General features: G+C 36.9%; 1 protein-coding gene across 1 annotated transcript in view; it reads right to left on the reverse strand.

The window, feature by feature from the left end:
- The window catches only part of rasa2 (RAS p21 protein activator 2), a 47985-nt gene that overhangs the window by 7830 nt on the left and 20799 nt on the right, over nucleotides 1-19356 (reverse strand). Inside the window, exons 3-16 of the mRNA XM_083552659.1 lie at nucleotides 19027-19130; nucleotides 18269-18363; nucleotides 15736-15809; nucleotides 15107-15190; nucleotides 11640-11712; nucleotides 11205-11278; nucleotides 9665-9766; nucleotides 6664-6817; nucleotides 6218-6366; nucleotides 4938-5052; nucleotides 4770-4844; nucleotides 4538-4661; nucleotides 3565-3671; nucleotides 1410-1496 (exon numbers count right to left, since the gene is read on the reverse strand). Coding sequence (XP_083408785.1) covers nucleotides 1410-1496; nucleotides 3565-3671; nucleotides 4538-4661; nucleotides 4770-4844; nucleotides 4938-5052; nucleotides 6218-6366; nucleotides 6664-6817; nucleotides 9665-9766; nucleotides 11205-11278; nucleotides 11640-11712; nucleotides 15107-15190; nucleotides 15736-15809; nucleotides 18269-18363; nucleotides 19027-19130 — 1417 coding nt within the window. The remainder of the gene's footprint in view (nucleotides 1-1409; nucleotides 1497-3564; nucleotides 3672-4537; nucleotides 4662-4769; nucleotides 4845-4937; nucleotides 5053-6217; nucleotides 6367-6663; nucleotides 6818-9664; nucleotides 9767-11204; nucleotides 11279-11639; nucleotides 11713-15106; nucleotides 15191-15735; nucleotides 15810-18268; nucleotides 18364-19026; nucleotides 19131-19356) is intronic.

Genomic DNA, 19356 nt, shown 5'->3' on the forward strand with positions numbered 1-19356 from the left:
GTGCCATGTGAATGGACAGGGAAAAAATTTACCTACTTTTGTCAGTCTATTCAGCTGATATCCATGTATACATTTTAACACTATCTATGTTTTACATCTTTTGGGAGCCTCAAATAGTTTGGCTGACAATCTACAGCCAAATAGACAGCACTTACATACGCTGTCAGAATTTACACGTCATCCACTTTATTAGGAACACCGGACCATTCATGCACATGTAATCAGCCATTCACCTGGCAGAAGCGCAAATGCAAAGAATCATGCAACACTGGTCAATCACTTTAGTTAATGATCACATGACTCTTTAGAATGAAATAAAGTATGATTTCTATGACTTTGATCATGTCAAGGTTGCGGGTACTAGATGAGCTGGTTTAATTATTCTAGAAACTGCCTATCTTCTGGGATTTTCACATAAAAATCTCTAGAGTTCGCACCGAATGGTGCGAAAAACACTGAGTGAGCAACAGTTCTGTGGGTGAAAATGTCTTTCTGATGGCAAAGGAAAATAGGCACTCTACAATAGTGAAAAGAAAAGCACCTCAAAAATGCACAAAACATTAAACATTGCAAAAGCAAAAGACCACCTCAAATTCCACTCTTTTTTTTTTCCATTTAATCTTTTAATTTTTCTTTAACCGTCCAGTTTTGGGTGAGTCTGTGCTCAAGGCATTGGACTCTTGATTGTAAAAGGTCACAAGTTGAAATTCCAGCACCACCAAGCTAAAACTGCTGGGCCCTTGAGCAAGGCCCTTTAACCCTCAAGTGCTCAGTTGTAAGTTGCTGTGGATAAAGGCATCTGACATACCATAAATGTAAATGTTCTTAGAACATTTACATTTGTGGTAGTTTATGGTACATTTACACTGTAAGCACTCTTCACAAATGTGAGAAAATCAATATCTTTACAAATGTGGTGAGCAGAAATACATTTGTAAAGAGTGCTTATAAGCTCCCTGTTAGCTCAAACCAATCTGGCCATTCTTTATTGATTTCTCAATGTTGGTTTTTACGCACAGGGTGTTTTTTTTCACCCTGTCATCAGCAGTTTCAGATACAATCATACCAGCCAGGCTGGCACCAATACCTGTGTATGATTGTATGCACTGGCGCTGGCATTCTTATTAAAATAGACGGTGTGTGTATTCTGTTGTAATATAATATTTAATAATTAATCAGACGTAAAAGCTTTGTACGTCTGGTTACTTATTTCTTCCCAAGAAGCTTACAATGCAGTCCCCCAAGATTAGCTTCACTTGCTTTTTATGTTAAAAAGGAGAGACATTTTGACACAATGCATGTAGACATTTCGAAGACATTCGACGACACCTATAATGAATACAAGGATACTATAAGGTTCAGACAGGCCAATGAGAATGTAGTGGACTAATGTTTGTGCATGTGTTTACCAGTTTGTTTTTAGATAGACTGCTCCAGCTGCCCAACGTCTGGATGGTTTTGGAGATAAGTGTGAGGGTTCGGGAAACGTCTGTATCCTTAAAGAAAGAAAACAGCAATATGTTAAGCCATGGGGAGCTCCTGAGAAAGAAAACCAGACTGGAAAATGGATATTTCTTAAAGTACTCCAATTACTTTTAAAAGCTTCTGATTGGCCAATGCCATAATTAGGCTTTCACTGATTGGCTTAATTTAAGGAGCAGATAAATGTTTGCATTTAAGAACCCCCCACAAATCTAGTTACACAATATGTCAATTTCCAGACATATAAGAATACCACAAGCATATGTACATACAACTATATCAAAATATTGAACCACACAGACACAGCATCGTTCTGGAAGCAGCACGCCAGCTTGCGGCCAGCACTTCTTCATTCCATTTTCTGTTTTCATAACCATGTGTATATACGATTGTTTTTGTTCTTGTAATGTCTCCACCTCTGTCTCATCATTGGTTCATGTGTTAATGTGTTTTCCCAGCCACAGCTATCTTCACTTTTGTGTCTAATTCAAATATATACAGTCAAGTAAACAAAAAAAAAACAAACAAACAAAGAAAGTACAGACTCTTTGAATTCTATGGCTTTACTTTTTAGGACATATTTCAGGAAAACCCATGTGTGAAGTACACTAATCACTGCTTCCATAGAAATTAAGAAAGTAATTAGCAGCCAGGTGATGCTAATTAAGTGCTCTTGATAAACTGATTATCAACAAGTGTGACCACCTCTATAAAAGCCCAAGGTTTTAGCAGATTGCTTCTTCTGGAGCATTCAGGTGTGTTTTAACAAGGAGGCTAGAGATCAGCAATGATCTTAGAATAGCAATTGTTGCTGCCCATCAATCTGGGAAGGGTTATAAGGCCATTTTCATACCATTTAAAATCCATCATTCTACAGTTAGGAACGTTATTCACAAGTGGAAAACATTTGTTGACAGTTGCCAATCTTCTTAGGAGTGGACTTCTAAGCAAATTCACCCCTAAGTCAGACAAATTGGAAATTTGCAAAGAAAAATCAGGCTCTGCAGGTCTCAGTTAGCATGCTAAATGCTGTAGTTCATGACAAAACAACTAGAAAATGGCCAAACAAGTATGGTTAATTTGGAAATGTTTTTGAGGAGAAAGCCTCTTCTTAAAAAAAAGAAAAACATGGCAGCACGGTTTAGGTTTCCAAAGTTGCATGTGGGGAAAAAAAAACAACACTTCTGGAATAGTGTCCTTTGGACAGAAGAGACCAATATGAAGAAGTCTGGCCATAAAGCACAGTGCCATGCTTGGTGAAAACCGAACACAGCATGTCAGCACAAACATGTCATAGAAACTGTGGTGAAGTGGTGATGATTTGCACTTGTTTTCTATGCATCCAAACACCCCTGTGATTGATTTATCATCTGCAAAGTATTTTCTTTCAGTTATCTGTCGAATACCAAGCTTCTGTTTATTGTTTTGATTCTCCGGTTTTCATGTCTCGTTTTGGTTCCTTGTTTTCATCTTTGTCACTGTCTAGATCACATTGTTTGCTAATCACCTGACCTATGCCTGTTTCATGTTTATGCCCTCAGATTATGATTATGGATTTGACTGCTTTGTATATTTATTTTGAATAAACTGTTCCTTTATAGACACTTGCATCTGCCTGGCCTTTGTTTATGAAACAGAAGCACAAACTGTAAGGATGAACACATTTTGAAGCAAAAGTTTAATCTGATCCCCGACCAAACTGAAACTGAAAAGAAAAAAATAACTTATGTAAGAATCAGGTATTAAATCATGTACATTCACCATTAAGAAAGTTTTATATATTGTGATGGCTGGAAAAAAAGCCTACTTCAAGTGCGATGAAGAAAAAGAAAAAGTGTGATGCTTTGATTTCAAATATTACCATCCCAACTGTGAAGCATGAGGGTGGCAGCATCATGTAGTGCATTATTCACATTAAGCAAATGGGGAAAAAAAAATTCCACCAAATACTAACAAAGTATGTAGAGTAAATGTAAACTTTGGCAAAACTCACTGAAAACATGAAGCCATGCCACATTGTTTCGAATCACAAATTCAATGTCTTGTGTATTTTTCTTTATGTGTGCAGTTGTGCAGACTCACTGGATGGTGTTGCCGTAGCTGGAAGGTGTGTGGAGAGACCACAGCTACAGCGAAAAACCTCAAGAACACAAAACTGCTCACAGCAGAATACTGAACATGAGGATCACCTATATAGAATGGGCGATGTTTAAATAGAAATAAGAAAAATAAAAAAAATGTGAATGGGAAGAGAGAGACATAGTGAAAGAGACAGTGAAAGGTGAGGGGGCAATAACATGGAGAACAAAAGAGAGAGAGAGAGAGAGAGAGAGAGAGAGAGAGAGAGAATTATTATTATTATTATTATTATTATATAATTATTATTATTGTTGCAACAATCATAAATCAATAAATCAATCAATTAAAATAAATGTATAATATCTACTATAATATACTATAAATATACTGCCAACAAAATCATAGTGTTGCTTTACAATCAATCAAGAAAAAAATTCGTCTACAAAAATAAATTACTTCAAAAGAAAAAATGATTAAGAATAAATATATAATAATAATCATTCTAATGTGTCACTTAACTAAATTATGACATAATTCATCACAATATCGATGTTAATATAGTTGACTTCCGTGCCTTATTCAATATGTGTTTGTTTGTTAAGGGTTGTTTAGAGCAGGGGTCCTAAACCAGTGGGTCGTGAACCGGTACCGGGCAATGAGTCATTTAGTACCAGGCCACACAGCAAAAAATAAATACATTTGTAGAGTGGAACCCTAATTTTTATTTTATTCGCATTTTTTCCATTTAATTTTATGACTTTTGCAGTTTGCATGGTGTTTTATGTATGTTTTATATATATTATATATTATATATAATAATAACATTAATAATGAAATCATATAATATGCATAATAAAATAATATATACAGTAGGTTATTGTGCATGACAACCCCCAGCCCCATCTCCCTGTCTGTGAACAGATTGGCTTGTGCATGTGTGTGCACGTGTGTATGTATATATGCGTGTGTGACTCACTGGGAAAGCGGTCTGAGGCAAGCTGACGTAGAGATCGGAACACGTCACACATCAGAGGTGGACAACTCGCACTTGACTCGGTAATGGACGAGAATACTTTCTGAACATAGATCTGCAGGTTCTCCTACTCACACACACACACACACACAAACACACACAAACACACACGTTAAACTTTGTATATGTATGCGAGAGTGTGTTTGTGAGAGTGTGAGGGTGTGCATGTGCTGACCTTATTGACTTCAACATTATCTCCCTCTTTCAGTTTAATTGGATCAATTTCACATGATTTGTTGGATTCACAAATCTAAAAAAAAAAAGAAAGAAAAAAGAAATAGTAAGACAAAAAACATATTCGAGTAAGTGTGATGCACAGGCAGCGCCCCCCTCTGGTCATTACCTCATCCAGCACAGGCTTCAGTGTAATATTCAGATAGTTTCGACCCACCATCTTCATCATATCATCGATACAGCGTGTGGCAAGAGAATTCCCACGGAAGATGGTGTTCGCTTCTCTGCATGGAAAAAGGATGGAGATGTGTGTATTATAATTATACAGTATACAATTCATAGTATAGCAGTATATTCAAACCAGAGTTTGAATTATAGATAACATGAAGAGTAAAACATGGACATATGAGGAAGCTACAACAGCTTGTTGTGCATATATTCCAGTTTTACACGAAACAGCATCTCTCTCAGTGTGAGAATGAAGCTCTTAGTCTGGATACAACTTGTAATTAAACTCTGGGTTGTGACAGAAGGCACATGAGTAATAACTAATTTCACTTCATGTGTGAAGAAACTGACATTCAGATGACCAAATTATGTAAAACGAGTCGTGTTACATTTAGTTTAGCTTATTAACAAAATGAAGTCACTGACTTGGTTCTGTTGTGGTCATTTTAAAATATAGTGTGTACATAATATATCGACACTCTATTTATAAAATGCCCACGATGGCAGCAAGTCAGTGAGTTTATGGTGTAAACTGAACTAGACTAATGTACACCAAAGTTATTTAAAATGGCAAACCTTTTTCTTTTTATGTAATTTGTTCATTTATTGTCCGTCCCATCAGACATGAAGTGAAATCATTCAATCAACACTGCGAAAAACATTTCTAAAATGACAAGTGAAACACCCGGCATAGACTGCATCACAAAGTCACATAACATATGGTCACTTTTTTTTTTTTTAAAGATTTCACACTAAAACCAATCGTTTGTACACTTGTCTCAGCAGGAAATGTTTCTTCCTCATGCTCCTGAATATCCAACCCATGGTTACAAATGTACTAGACAATTGTACTAAACGTAATAAAGCTCAGCTATACACTATGTCTTGCATTGTAGTTTGTGCTTCTCACGAACGTGAAAAACATTTGCCCATTGCGATTTACCCCTTGCAAATGTATGTAGTGTAAAGATTCCGTGCAAACAAGTGTTCAATATTACAACATTAAACTACTTGAATAACTTAAATATAAGAATAATGCATGATTAAGTCTGTAAAAAACAGATATTTACTATTGAAGATATTAATATTATATTATTATTAGTATTTAATAACTTACAGAGCAATTTTATAGATATATTCTCTTATAATACGTAGTGTGTGTGTGTGTGTGTGTGTGTGTGTGTGTGTGTGTGTGTGTGTGTGTGAGAGAAAAAGACTCACTGCGTGTTCTCCAGCTCTAAGGCAGCAATAGCCGTGAGAAAAGGCAGCAGTCTGTTGTGGTGCAGTAAAAGTCGCACTAAAGGCAGTGAGGCTTCGGATCGATCTCGACACACATCACCCAGAATATGAGCAGCAGATGCAGAGATCGGCTACAGGCGTAAAAAGAGAGAGAAAAGAGAGAGAGAGAGAGAGAGAGAGAGAGAAAAGAGAGAGAGGGAGAGAGAGAAAGCAAGATCAATTTTTATAGATCAGGCCCTTTAAATATAAAATAGAACACTCTTTTTGCTGTTTAAAAAAATAAAAAGGAAAAAAAATTGAAAAAAGAAAGGCTTAAGACAGCCTTCATCGATTCTATCTGTCAGATTCGGTCTGCTTACTTAATGTAGTAGGTGTTCTGTGTGCTGTGTGCTGTGTGCTGTGTGTGTGTGTGTGTGTATGTGTGTTACCTGTACATCAGGTGATTTGAGCAGTAGGTTTCTCAGGTTAACGTAGCAGTGTGACGGCAGCACGTTGTCCTCGGTGTAACACACGTTCAAACGCAAAGAGCCAAGATCATCAGGCTTACACTTCACACCATTACCTCTTGGTTGGAGGAGATACCTGCACGGATACACATTTCTCTTTAAGACTTCAGTATTATTCTTACCAATCTACATATTAAACAAGTGAAACTAAATGAGATGCTCTAAATCTGCTGGCCTATCAGAGTCCAGCTGTGCTTATCCCCCTGACCTATTAGACTTTAGCTACTCTTATTTTACTGGTCTATCAGCCAGTCTATCACTGTTCAGCTACCCTTATCCTCTCGACCCATCAAAATTTTGCTATTCCTATTCTCATATTTAGTTACTTAGAAAGAAAAAAGCTTGATAAAAGTCTATCAAATGCAGTATGATAAAAAAATGTAGAGCAGCTGTCTGTAAATACTGGGCCCTCCGAAGCTAATTGCACACTTCATATAAATATGCAAAAATAATTTTACAAAGTACACACAGACTCATATATTACTGGTCCACTCATACTTTTTTTTTTCCACTCTGTTGATCCCAATTCTGTTTTGCCAACCTCTTTCTCCTTATGCTCTCCTGCACTTCCTCATTCCACCTCCACATCTCTTTGTCTTCCTTTCTATTTCCAGATGTCACACCAAGTACCTTTCTAGCTGTCTCCCTTATCACTCCTGCAGTAGTTTCCCAATCATCCAGCACCTCTTCACCATCACCGAGCCCCTGTCTAACCTCCTCCCTGAATCTCACACTACAGTCTTCCTCCTTCAGTTTCCACCATCTTATTCTTCTTTCAGTCCTCGCTCTCCTCCTCTTCTTCTTCACCTCCAAAACTATCCTACAGACCACCATCCAATGCTGTCTAGCTACACTGTCCCCTGCCAACACCTTACAGTCTCCAATCTCTTTCATGTTGCATCTCCTACATAGAACATAGTCCACCTGTGTGCATGTTCCTTCACTCTTGCAAACAAATGTCATTTAAAAACAACCTTCAGGAACTCTGTAGCAGTCTTTAACCATGTCCTGTATGCAACTAATTGATGTTTACAACTGGAAAAAATTAAATAACAGAAAGCTCTTCCTGAAAATAATTTTTGCAGAATTAAAATAAAATGTACATTTGAGTCTTTTTGCAAGAACTAACAGGGAAATGGGTGCGGTTAAATGTAGTACTGCTGCCAGCCACTAGAGGGTCTCAGAGACATACTGGATTTGCTCTTGAACCCCTCTTCACCCTTACCAGCTTTACTTCAGTTTAGGGCTATTGCTATTGATTATTTTAATACCTCGAGTATTCGACCGATTATTCCAAAGATTAATAGAGTAATCGGATAGAAACTTTTTCTTCATTAAAGGGAAATACTAAATATAGATTTATAAAATAAAATGCGTCTTTTAATATGAACAAGTAATGTTTCCTTTTTTAAAAGTTAAAATTTTTATTGCTGAAATTGGACACTTTAAAAACTCAACCCATTTAGTGCATTTAATTACCATATTACATTAAAATATAAATACAAATATATACAATAAAAAAAAAAATCATAAATAAAAATAAATTTCAAATCAACGCACCGTGTTTTCTCTATGTTTTACATTAAAACGATCCCGAACTAATACCGAGATTTTCCTCGTAATTCTGACTTCATTCCTCATAATTCTGACTTTTTTTTTTCGGAACCATCCGACATTTCTGAGGCATCCACCAGTAACTACGTGGTCTGCCTGAAAGTTGATCTGTTGGAATTGTGAGAAAAAAAAGTCATAATTGCTTTTATAGGAATCTTCTCCTGGCTGTTCCTCCATTTTTCATTCTGCAGCGTCTTCTGTGTTACCTCTACAGAGCGCTCCAGAGTTCGGCGGGTGGTGCATCAGTAATAATGGTCCGTGGGAAACGCAGTGCTCCGTGTGTAGTTAAATGGACTAAATGAAGCATTGAGGCAAATCATTTTTTGTATCTTCAATTTTTGTAATCGAATTTTGTAAGCGTTACAGCCCTACTTCAATTTATCCACATCTTTCCTTGGAGCTTGGAGAGTAGTGGCTTTATGAATTCGTTGCTTTATCAGTGTGGAAAACCTATATATAACCTGTAAATAAGACACTGCTGGGAGGGGCCTTATCTCCATTTAGCTAAAAGGGTTTCCTCAATTGAGTTGAACTTAAATCAATTGTTGATGCTAGTCACAGTTACATGAATCAAATGTGTTTGTAGTCATTCTGTGCACCCAAATTTTATTTGTAATTTCTATACAACTTTGATGAATACAAGCAAAAAGTGTACAGTTGCTTTTATTAAGACAGCCAACTGACAGCCAATTAAACCACACACACAGATCTTTCACGTTAGGAATCAGTAGCAGAAAGAAAATGTTTGCTTTTAAAAAAGTGTGTATGTGTGTGTTCTCTTCTGCCTTCACACAGAAGCTTAGCCGTGCACCAGACTCAATGGCCTCATTCAAAACATGCAGATCAGTATCAACAAGGTCCCTTATCTCTCCCTTTGCTCTCTTGAACACACACACACACACACACACACACACCCACACACACACACACACACACACACACACACACACACACACACACACACACACACACACACACACACACAATATTTACAAAACACTACCAGCAGGAGACTATGTTTAAAGTGGCTTGAGGACACAGAGGACACAAGCCGGAAGAGTCGGCCCCAAAACACAAACATTTTGGCCATTCAAAGAGAGTAGTGCTGAATCCGGATGATTGGGCAGATAAGCTGTGAGCTGACTGGTTGAGCAGATAAGAGCAGCTGCGAGCTGATTGGTTTTTATCATGCACCTTCATCTGGTCATGAGCAGAGCTCACTCATTACCGCCCTGTACTGCCAACGCATTTTCTACCGTCTGTGTGTGTGTGTGTGTGTGTGTGTGTGTGCTCGCGTGCCCACGCTCACCAAGCTTTGTGTACGAGGTCATTTCTCAGGATCTTCACTGAAACTCTTGTTTCACCCAGAAACACATCCTGAGCCAGATTTCCATTATTCCATAACTCCACCCTGTGAGACAAAGAGAGAGAGAGAGAGAGAGAGAGAGAGAGAGAGAGAGAGAGAGAGAGAGAAAGAGAGATTGAAGTTCAACACATGCAATATATTATTCCTAAAACTCTATCTTACCCTCAGTATGAAAGCTAATAACATAAAAGACAGAGAGAAAATCTGTTCCCCAACCTCAAGTTTTAACACTGACTTTGCTTTAGTCACTACACAGACATACTCTAGAAGTTTTGCTCGCCCTCTAGTGGACAACTGTCTAAATCTGACCAAACCGAGAAAGGAAAAGTCACTAATGTTCAGTTGTTTTCAGACAAAACAGGTGCACTTATATCATTACTTGTACATGCATTCTTTATGAAACTGCAAGTACCAGTAACTGCACATATCTCTTTTTCCATCAAGGCACCACTTGCACTCATTTTCACGTTACATTGTACTAAAATCAGTTGATTCGTTAGTATGCAGTTAATAAGTATAAAACAAGGCCAATGGGCAATTTTCCCACACTTGACCTTGCTGTGACCTTGGCCTTGTCTGGATCAAAACCAAAACCTAATACATTCATCTTGGGTTAACAGTCGTAATAATCTATAAAACCTACAAACATTCAATCATTCTTTAGACCTAACGGCAGAGGATTAATATTCCACAAAGCTATTTTGATTTTTTAGACAGATTTTTTTGTTGTGTTTCAATTCTTTTCAATTTCGTAATTGTTCAATAGCGGCGTTCAAAGCAGCTTTGCATAATTAAATTAAAAATAAGATTATTAGATATTATTTCTCCTGCAGACTTTCTTCTTATATATTAGCACCGGTTTTAATGTCAACATGATATGGATGGAAACAAAATGATTGGGTTTATTTGTGTATTATGTTTTACTACCAACTGACCATCATACCAAATATCAGTATTATAAGCACAACTAGTTGATGAGGCCTTAGCAGGGGTTTAGGAATTGTGTCGATTTGCGAACAGGAACCTTGTCTCCTCGTAAAAAAAATTTGAGATGGGAAATAACAAGATTGTTGTTTATTTTTCGTTGACTAAAAATGTTTCATCGGTTTTTGTGACCTCTTTTCTTGTACAGTCATACATGTGGATTGTCAAGTTTACTCACTAAATAAATGTTAGCAACCCTTTTTTTTTTTTTTTTTTTTTTTAAGGCTTTAACTTTATCTATGCATGAAAAGTTGCTTTTGTCGGCTTTAGACATTGTGGGATGCTGTAAATCAGTAGTTAAAATGTCAAACCTTTAATCATAAGCTTGTAAATTCTCCACTGCTGGGCCCTTGGGCGAGACCCTTAACTCTCAACTACTCAGATGTGTGAGAATATAAAGGTGTTCTGCCAAATGCTATACATGTAAATGTAAAATGCTAAATCGAATTGCAAAGACTGTATAATTAGTCAGAGAAAATAGATGAATAAAGAAACTCACTTGATCTCTAGTTTCTCAATGTCTTCATCCTCTACCTGGAAGTTCTTCCTGTTGTGATTGCTCGGTCTGGAAACCTGTGCAATCATACACACACCCACACACACACAGCTTCATTCTGTTGTTCACTGGTTTAATTATAACATGTGGGTATTAGGTGTCTAATGTGGTGCGGTTCCACTGAGCGCATGTTTAGCAAAGCTGATGAAACACCCGTAATGATGATCAGCTAGCAGCTGGATTTTACTGTCATCATTATTCAGATTGCTTCAATGGAAATGTTTCACAATTGACTTCGATTGACAAATTTAAAACAGGGACTCTGCTGAAGTGCTCTGGGTTGGAATTAGTACAGAAAACAATGGGGGAAGAGGAAAAAGAAGTGGCGTATATTAAAGTGGAATAAGGGACTAGAGAGAAATATGTATGTCTGTTTACCTCAAAGTAAACTGTCTCATCAAAATGAGGGTCACTGGTTTTCTTCTTCACCTTTGTCTTTTTCTGATCTGACCTGTGTACATAATCACAGAGAGAGACAGAGAGAGAGATAAAGTAATAGACAGAATATGTAAGTGAGAGTGAAAGAGACAGAAGGAGGTGAAGCGAGATTGTTATGTAGACCCTTTATTGAGGCTTTACCACGCGTCTGTTACACAGCTTTCCGCAAGCTTTACATAAAAACTTCCTGCACAGTTTCCATAAACAAACACAAACAAACACACACACACACACACACACACACACACACACACACACACACACACACACACACACACACACACACACACACACACACACACACACACACACACACACACACACACACACACACACACACACACACCAGCAAAACTGGCACAAACTATATGTGTGTTGTGGAAAGTCTCATCTCTGTCTGTAGCCAGTGTAAACAGGGCAGCAAGAGGGAGACATCATCAGTCACCTTCTGCTTGTGTGTGTGTGTGTGTGTGTGTGTGTCTGTTAGGGTGAACCCATATGACGAATTCAAAATATGAAAGTTGTAGTGACACGTGTTTAGTACAATTATTGTGGTTGTGACTTGTGACTGCTCGCTATATGTTGGCTAAAATATAATCATTCCAAGGAAATAATTTTACAAAAGGGTACAATCTCTAGAAGACAAATCAATTCATTAGTATTCACTTTTTCAAAAAGAATTACGCTAATAATAATAATAACAATAATAAAAAAAACCTCTTCAAACTGTTCTGAGTATTATTGCCTTTTACAGTATCATATTTGACACTTTGACACTTATTTGCTTTGTTTATACACACTCTCTGTCTCACTCTCACCTCTGTGTCACAGTGTTTGTCTCTGGTTACCATGCACCCAGAATCCTTTCACACCTTAAGTTGGGGAGGTAATGACTAAATACATTTTTCTTCTTACATTTAACCTGAATTCCTTCAATTTGCCACTTTTTTTAACAGATTCATTGTGCGAGGCTTTGCCCAGCATCTCAAACTAATTCCATTATAAAGTCTTTTTTCTTTGCAAACTCATGATTCATAATTTTTGTGTTAACAGTTTAAAACAATGACCTGAAACTTCATGCTGGTGCACATGAGTTATAGATTTTAATCTTGCTGGATCTCAGCATGGCGTTTGTTACAGCGGTTCTCGAGAGGCTAATCCATTATTTTTAAAATTGGGTAGCTCTCAGAGATAGTTTTCATATAGTCAAGAGACTAATTCATGTTTGGTGTCTATAAAATCTCTTCATTATAATAATTCAATGATTCATGGAAAAGGTCCACAGAGCATTGTTTTAGAACCTCTGTACTTCTCTCTTTGTAATATAATCAGGTAACATGAAAATAATGTCCACGTTTATGGTAAAAAATGAACCACAAACGTATCTCTAGTCCACTAGTCAAAACTGTTCTGATAGACAAATCAACAGTGTGTCAGATATTTTTGTATAGATATCCCAAAACCTGTTGGAGCTCATCATCATCAGTCTAATTAAACATGCCAATCTCAAAGAACATCCAAACATTTAGCGGACTCATTATACGGAGGCAGAAAGAGCCTCCTACCTCCTTTAACATTCTTTTCTTTTTTTTAAGGAAGATTTGGCCCAATTGCTTAATCTTTAAAGTTTTATTTTGTAATGACGTCCCACATACTGTATCCAAAGGCGATGTTTGATTTACAAACATGATTAACAACTGGAGAAGTACAGTTTCCAGATGGCGGTTTTAATGGCTGAAACCCAAGATATAAATAGAAAGCCTGATATTGTTTGCAAAAATATTTAGAAATGAAAAAAAAAAAGTGGTAAAAAGAATACTATTGTTGGAAATGGAAATTTGTGGTTTCATTAACTGATGAAGCAAAAAATAAATAAATAAATAAATAAAATAAATTAATTAATTAATTGTTAGTCGTGGGAAATGGTTCTAATATGGGGAGAGAACTCATCACTGCTCATTACCCTGGGAAAACCTTCACAACAGTAAAGCAAGGTGCAGGTACTATAATGTTTTGGGGATGCTTTTCTTCAACAGAGTGGGAAATTGGTGAGGGTTAAGCACAAAAAAGGATGATGTCAAAAATACAGGACAAGAAGAAAAACCTCTTTCGGTTCAAAAGAGAATGAGGTGAAGGTTCATCTGGCAACATGAAAACATCTCTAAAAGGTGCAAATATACTATACTTTTACCATGTGTATGTACCCACACAGGAGCTACCTGAACAGCATTGTTCACTCACTCGCTTGTGTATGTTTTGTACATCTGGAGTAAAAGCAGATTTCACCGAATTTCAAAGCAAAAACATCTCAATCCTGCTGGCTTCCAGGTCAAACTGTAAGCTCCTGCGTTTTCACGGGTAGACATGTTACACGGACCGACGGGCTCCATTGCTCTTTAAAAATGTCCTGCGGTGTGCCTGACTGTTGTCACAGAAGACCTACATCTTCCTGAAACACTTTACTTAGCACTTTCCAAGTTTGTAAAATTAAAGAGTTATATTTATATTAAGTTTGTAATCTTGTGTACTAGTGTAGATTTATTCATTACTAGAGACTCAAAGCATTTTGTACGTCGCTCTGGATAAGGGCGTCTGCTAAATGCCGCAAATGTAAATGTAAAATGACACGATGCCGGGTCTCCACTTCCAAACTCTCACCACATAAACAAATATTCACTAATCTTGAAAATGGAAAAGAGTGGTACCCAATACCAGGCTAGAGACACGCTGTTAGTCCGTGTACATGGTTGGCAAAACTGTCACGTGGTGCTGCAATGCCTTCACTATTTATGTGTACGTGTTACATTAATTTATGAGGACATTAATGCATTCGGTAGCCACTTTGCATACAAGCAGTTAACAGCAAGTATAAATCAACCTTGAGTGTGATGCGTTCCGAGACCAGAATTCGACCTGGTTGAGAATCTCTGGCAAGATGTGAAAAGTGCTGTTGACTTGTGTATCCATAGAATTGATCAGAGCTTGAAGAATTTTGACAAGAAGGATGGATAATCGGAATCTGCATATTGTAGAACATTCTAGAACATGCAGCTGTAATTGCAACCAATAGCCCTTTTACAAACTATTGACCCAGAGAAGTAAATACCAATACTCTTCTGTTTTTGTTTAATGTCTTATGCCACAATAAACATTTTTTTTTACCTTCATTTGTTACATATATTGTGTGAATCTTACATCAGAAATAATTGTAAAAAAAAAAAAAAAAATTAATTAAAAGTTGAAAGTACTAGAGAGATGCATGAATACACAAGCAATATTTACTTGGATATTCTTTTACAAAATATTGTATTTGATCATACTTTGTAGTGTGTGTGTGTGTGTGTGTGTGTGTGTGTGTGTGTGTGTGTGTGTGTGTGTGTGTGTGTGAGAGAGAGAGTGTAAATTACCTTGCAGGGCCAATGAGTGTTACAGAAGCATAAGAGTCGCAAGCCTGCCCACTGATTAACGGTAAACCTTGGCACTCGATTATCCTATACACACATACACACAGACACACACACATAGAGTAAGTGTTATTAGACAATCATTATCTATGCCTGCCAAACTGTGACATTTTATACTGACTAATAAAAATGGTGCGAAAATGAATGACATCACATCCTGTATGTGTTTTTCTTTTTTATGTGTGAATGGAAGAAAGAAAAATAAACAGAGAGGTAGAGACAGAGAAAAACAGACACACACTAAGAGAGAGAGAGAGAGAGAGAGAGAGAGAGAGAGAGAGAGAGAGAGAGAGAGAGAGAGAGAGAGAGAGAGAGAGAGAGAGAGAGAGAGAGAGAGAGAGAGAGAGATACTAACTAGTGAAAGATAAAAGGCAGTGGGTTTGTATTACATGCACTAACAGTGAAGCTAAAACAGAAGCACAGTTGCAGCAGAAGAAGAGCAAGTCAGACTTCCTGTTTTGGTGGCATCACTTCCTCTTTCATAACAACATCTCTCTCTCACACACACACACACACACACACACACACACACACACACACACACACACACACACACACACACGCTGACTCACCTGACCTGCAGGCGCGAAGGAGGCCCGTTATCTGTGATCACTTCATTAAGTTTCATCTCTAGATGAACCTTCCCCTTAAAAACGACCCACACACACACACACACACACACACACACACATAACACTTTTAATTCAAAAAGAAAGTCTCTTTTCCACAACATTGTGTCTTTTCTTTCCACAATGTATATGTTGTTTGCTTGTGCTGGTTGTTCCGTCAGATAACACATATGCAGTGTTAAAACCACTGTTATCTGTGTCACATACCAGCATGCCACGTGTCTATGTTATGTATGGCACCTCATTCTAAAATGGCCGAAAAAAAAACTGAATTTGCCATTTAGACTGGATAAGGGAGGTCACCATATACACCCATACCGTATTTTCTGACATTAACTGTGTATGAATACGTTTACCATCACTATCGAGCACATGACTTCATTCTCCTTAGTACAGTACAAGTGCACCGTCGTACTAATACAGGAATGACATCTCATGTTTATGAACCACAGGCACCCATATAAACATCTTTGCATGTGCACCCACACACACACACACACTTTTTATGACTGAGTTTTCCGTCCTCACTGCTGCTGAAGGGTGAAATGTGTGTACTAAACAGAGAATAGACTTTACACATACAACGGAAATGGAGCAGAACAGCTCTGTGCCCGACTCAAAACACATACACGCGTCTGATTAGCTCAAAGAGTGATGATGAACAGCCAGGATGTGATCTGGTGGTCTAACATCTAAATATGAGTACCAGTGACTAACCACATACACATAAATGAGGCCATATGTGTGGATGTGTGTTTAGTTTAAGCAGACGATTAAAATTTCAGCCTGTCCTACTCTAAATTTAATTCATGGTTTGATTTTTCATTTGACCATATTAAACCGCAAATTCTCATTTCTGCTCGGTTCCAGAATTAAACAATTTTATTTGTATTATCGAGATATGCAACCAGGTGGAAGTGCTTAATGTACAGTGTTGATTCAAACTTTATAAAGAAAATCTAATTCGAAAGTTTTAAAGTCTTGCTTTTAATTCATATTCACTGGAACAACAGTCAAATTTCCAAAGAATTAAAGTCCAAAAAGGCTTTGTGTGAGTGAGTCATGTAAATACTAATTCGCAAACCCCCAATTATTTTGTTTTTTTTAGCATTATTCCATTGAGCCCAGGATTGGACTGTCACAGCTATGGTAATCCTACTGGCTTTAACCTATTGGTTGCTTTTCTGACTTGAGCTCATCTTACCAAGTCATTGCCTTTGCTGGACAGCTTGCATCAAGATTGAGGCATATTCTTTCCATTTGAAATTAATGTTTTTTTATAACCAAAATCTAATTATGACTTTTTCATAACTTTTTTCTGGACTTGTTCCTGATAGCTCCTGGGTCTTCGTAATACTAAAACATGTTCTGAGTTCCTCCAAGAACAAGTGTATTTACACTGTGACCACATGACTATTATAATAATCACCCATCTGAACTCCATTCAGTAATTTTAAATATAATGACCTCAGATAGCAACTTATTTAAAATGTATGGCACAAACAAGGAGAAATACTTATGCAATCACTACTATTAGTTAAATTTTTATATTACATTTTATTGCTTTAGTACAATGGTAAATTCTTATTTAAATCTGTTCAAGATTAAAGGCACTGTATTCATAAACATTTATGCAGGGGGTGTAACGGTACACAAATTAGTACAGAAATGTTTCGGTACTGGGCTTTTGGATCGGTACACGTGTACCGAATGCAATCCGCATGAATGAATGAAGGACGGGAGGAATAAAGACATTAGTTAAAGTATGCTGAAATAAGTAGAACAGTTAAATAGATCATATCTTTAGAAAATTAAATTGAAAATGAAAACCACACACACACACACACACACACGTTTGTATTACCTGAATGGGGTCTAACAAATGTAAACATATTTAATTTTTCCATTTATTTAATCAATTTAATTTGTGCCATTTAATTGCTTACTCAATGTAATCAATATAATAAAAAGTCTATTGCATAATTTGATTTATTCTATTTTCTTTTTTTTTTTATAAAATATTATTTCATATATTATTTAACCAAACATGCATTTTATGAAAAGAATTACAAAAATTTCAATTTTTAAAATGTCAATGTTTATTTATTATTATATTTTTTTTTTTTTAGGTTTTATGGAACATAATATGTCTCTTTCGGTTTGTTAAGATTTTTTTTATTAATATTTCTATTTAAATTTGGTCCAATACAGATTACATTAATTTGTTTTTTTTTATACTATGATTAAATATTTTGCGCTTTTGGCTTTGGGTTGTTTGTGCTTTTATAAATGCAAAAATGCAATGTTTCATGTGCAAAGTTAATATGTGAGCCACATACCACATGCTTTAACCTATGACAAACCACACCAACACACATACACATGCAGGCACACGTACAAATGTGCACAATCTGTGCACACACACACACACACACACACACACACACACACACACACACACACACACACACCTTACCTGCACCTCTGAGTTTGGATCCACAGGCTGCAGTGGGAACCAGTTCTCCTTCCCACTGTAATTACACAACTCCTCCTTCCTGAGGGCTACCTTCCCTACACACACACACACACACACACACACACACACACACACACACACACACACACACACACACACGTCAATCACACACCTAACATTTCATGTGGGCATTATACTGTATAAGTGAAATCTATAATGTTTAAAACTGCATCATATCAGCATCCTGTTCTATCTAGGTCTGTGAAAAGATTATTTTAAGATAATTTAAATAATAACAAAGACAAATAAAAGTGTGTGCTTTATGGTTAATATTTATGCATTATTTCCTTCATTCTTTGATTATTCCATATGTTTCAAATTCTTGCCCTTGTTTCTCTTCAATTTCCTTTCCCTCGTTCCGAAATCTTAGAAAGTGTCTTACGGTTTTCTTAAAAAAAAAAAAACAGATACCCTACTTCGCATTTCACCTGACAAATGATTAGCCAAGGTACAAATTGCCTGAAGCTTCTTCTGTTTCTTTCAGACATTTTTGAATCCCCTCTGTTGTTGACTTTTCAACCTGTTGTCACTAAAGTTATAAGTTAGCACACTGTTTTGTCTTCTGTAAATTCGCTCTCCAAGGAATTGAACACAGAGGCGTACAATATGCTGCTACTCGATTTCAATACTGATATATAATATAGATCTGAAATTCACACTATTTATTTGTGTGTGTTTGACGTATACAGTACACTAACCGATAGTCAGGTCCCTCTGAAACACACTCTTGCCGTAAACGTAGAAGGACAGACACTGGAACGGCCGTGGGATCTCGAAGTAGAAATCTTCTCCATAAAACGGGCTGAAACACATACAGGAGATGAGGACATGCAATACAGTGCAGGGCTTCTGCACGCTAATGTTCACACACGTTTTAGAAAGGCAACATTACTGGGCAGTGAGATAATGTGTCTTCCAGTCTGAAAGTAGCATAAGGAAAACTGTTCTTCAAGGGTACATTAAAGGGAAACGTCCCAGACAACAGTCAAACCAATGCCCTATATATATTACTATTACACTGATATTAA

This window comes from Silurus aristotelis, assembly GCF_946808225.1.
Source record: "Silurus aristotelis genome assembly, chromosome: 10".
Classification (NCBI taxonomy): domain Eukaryota; kingdom Metazoa; phylum Chordata; class Actinopteri; order Siluriformes; family Siluridae; genus Silurus; species Silurus aristotelis.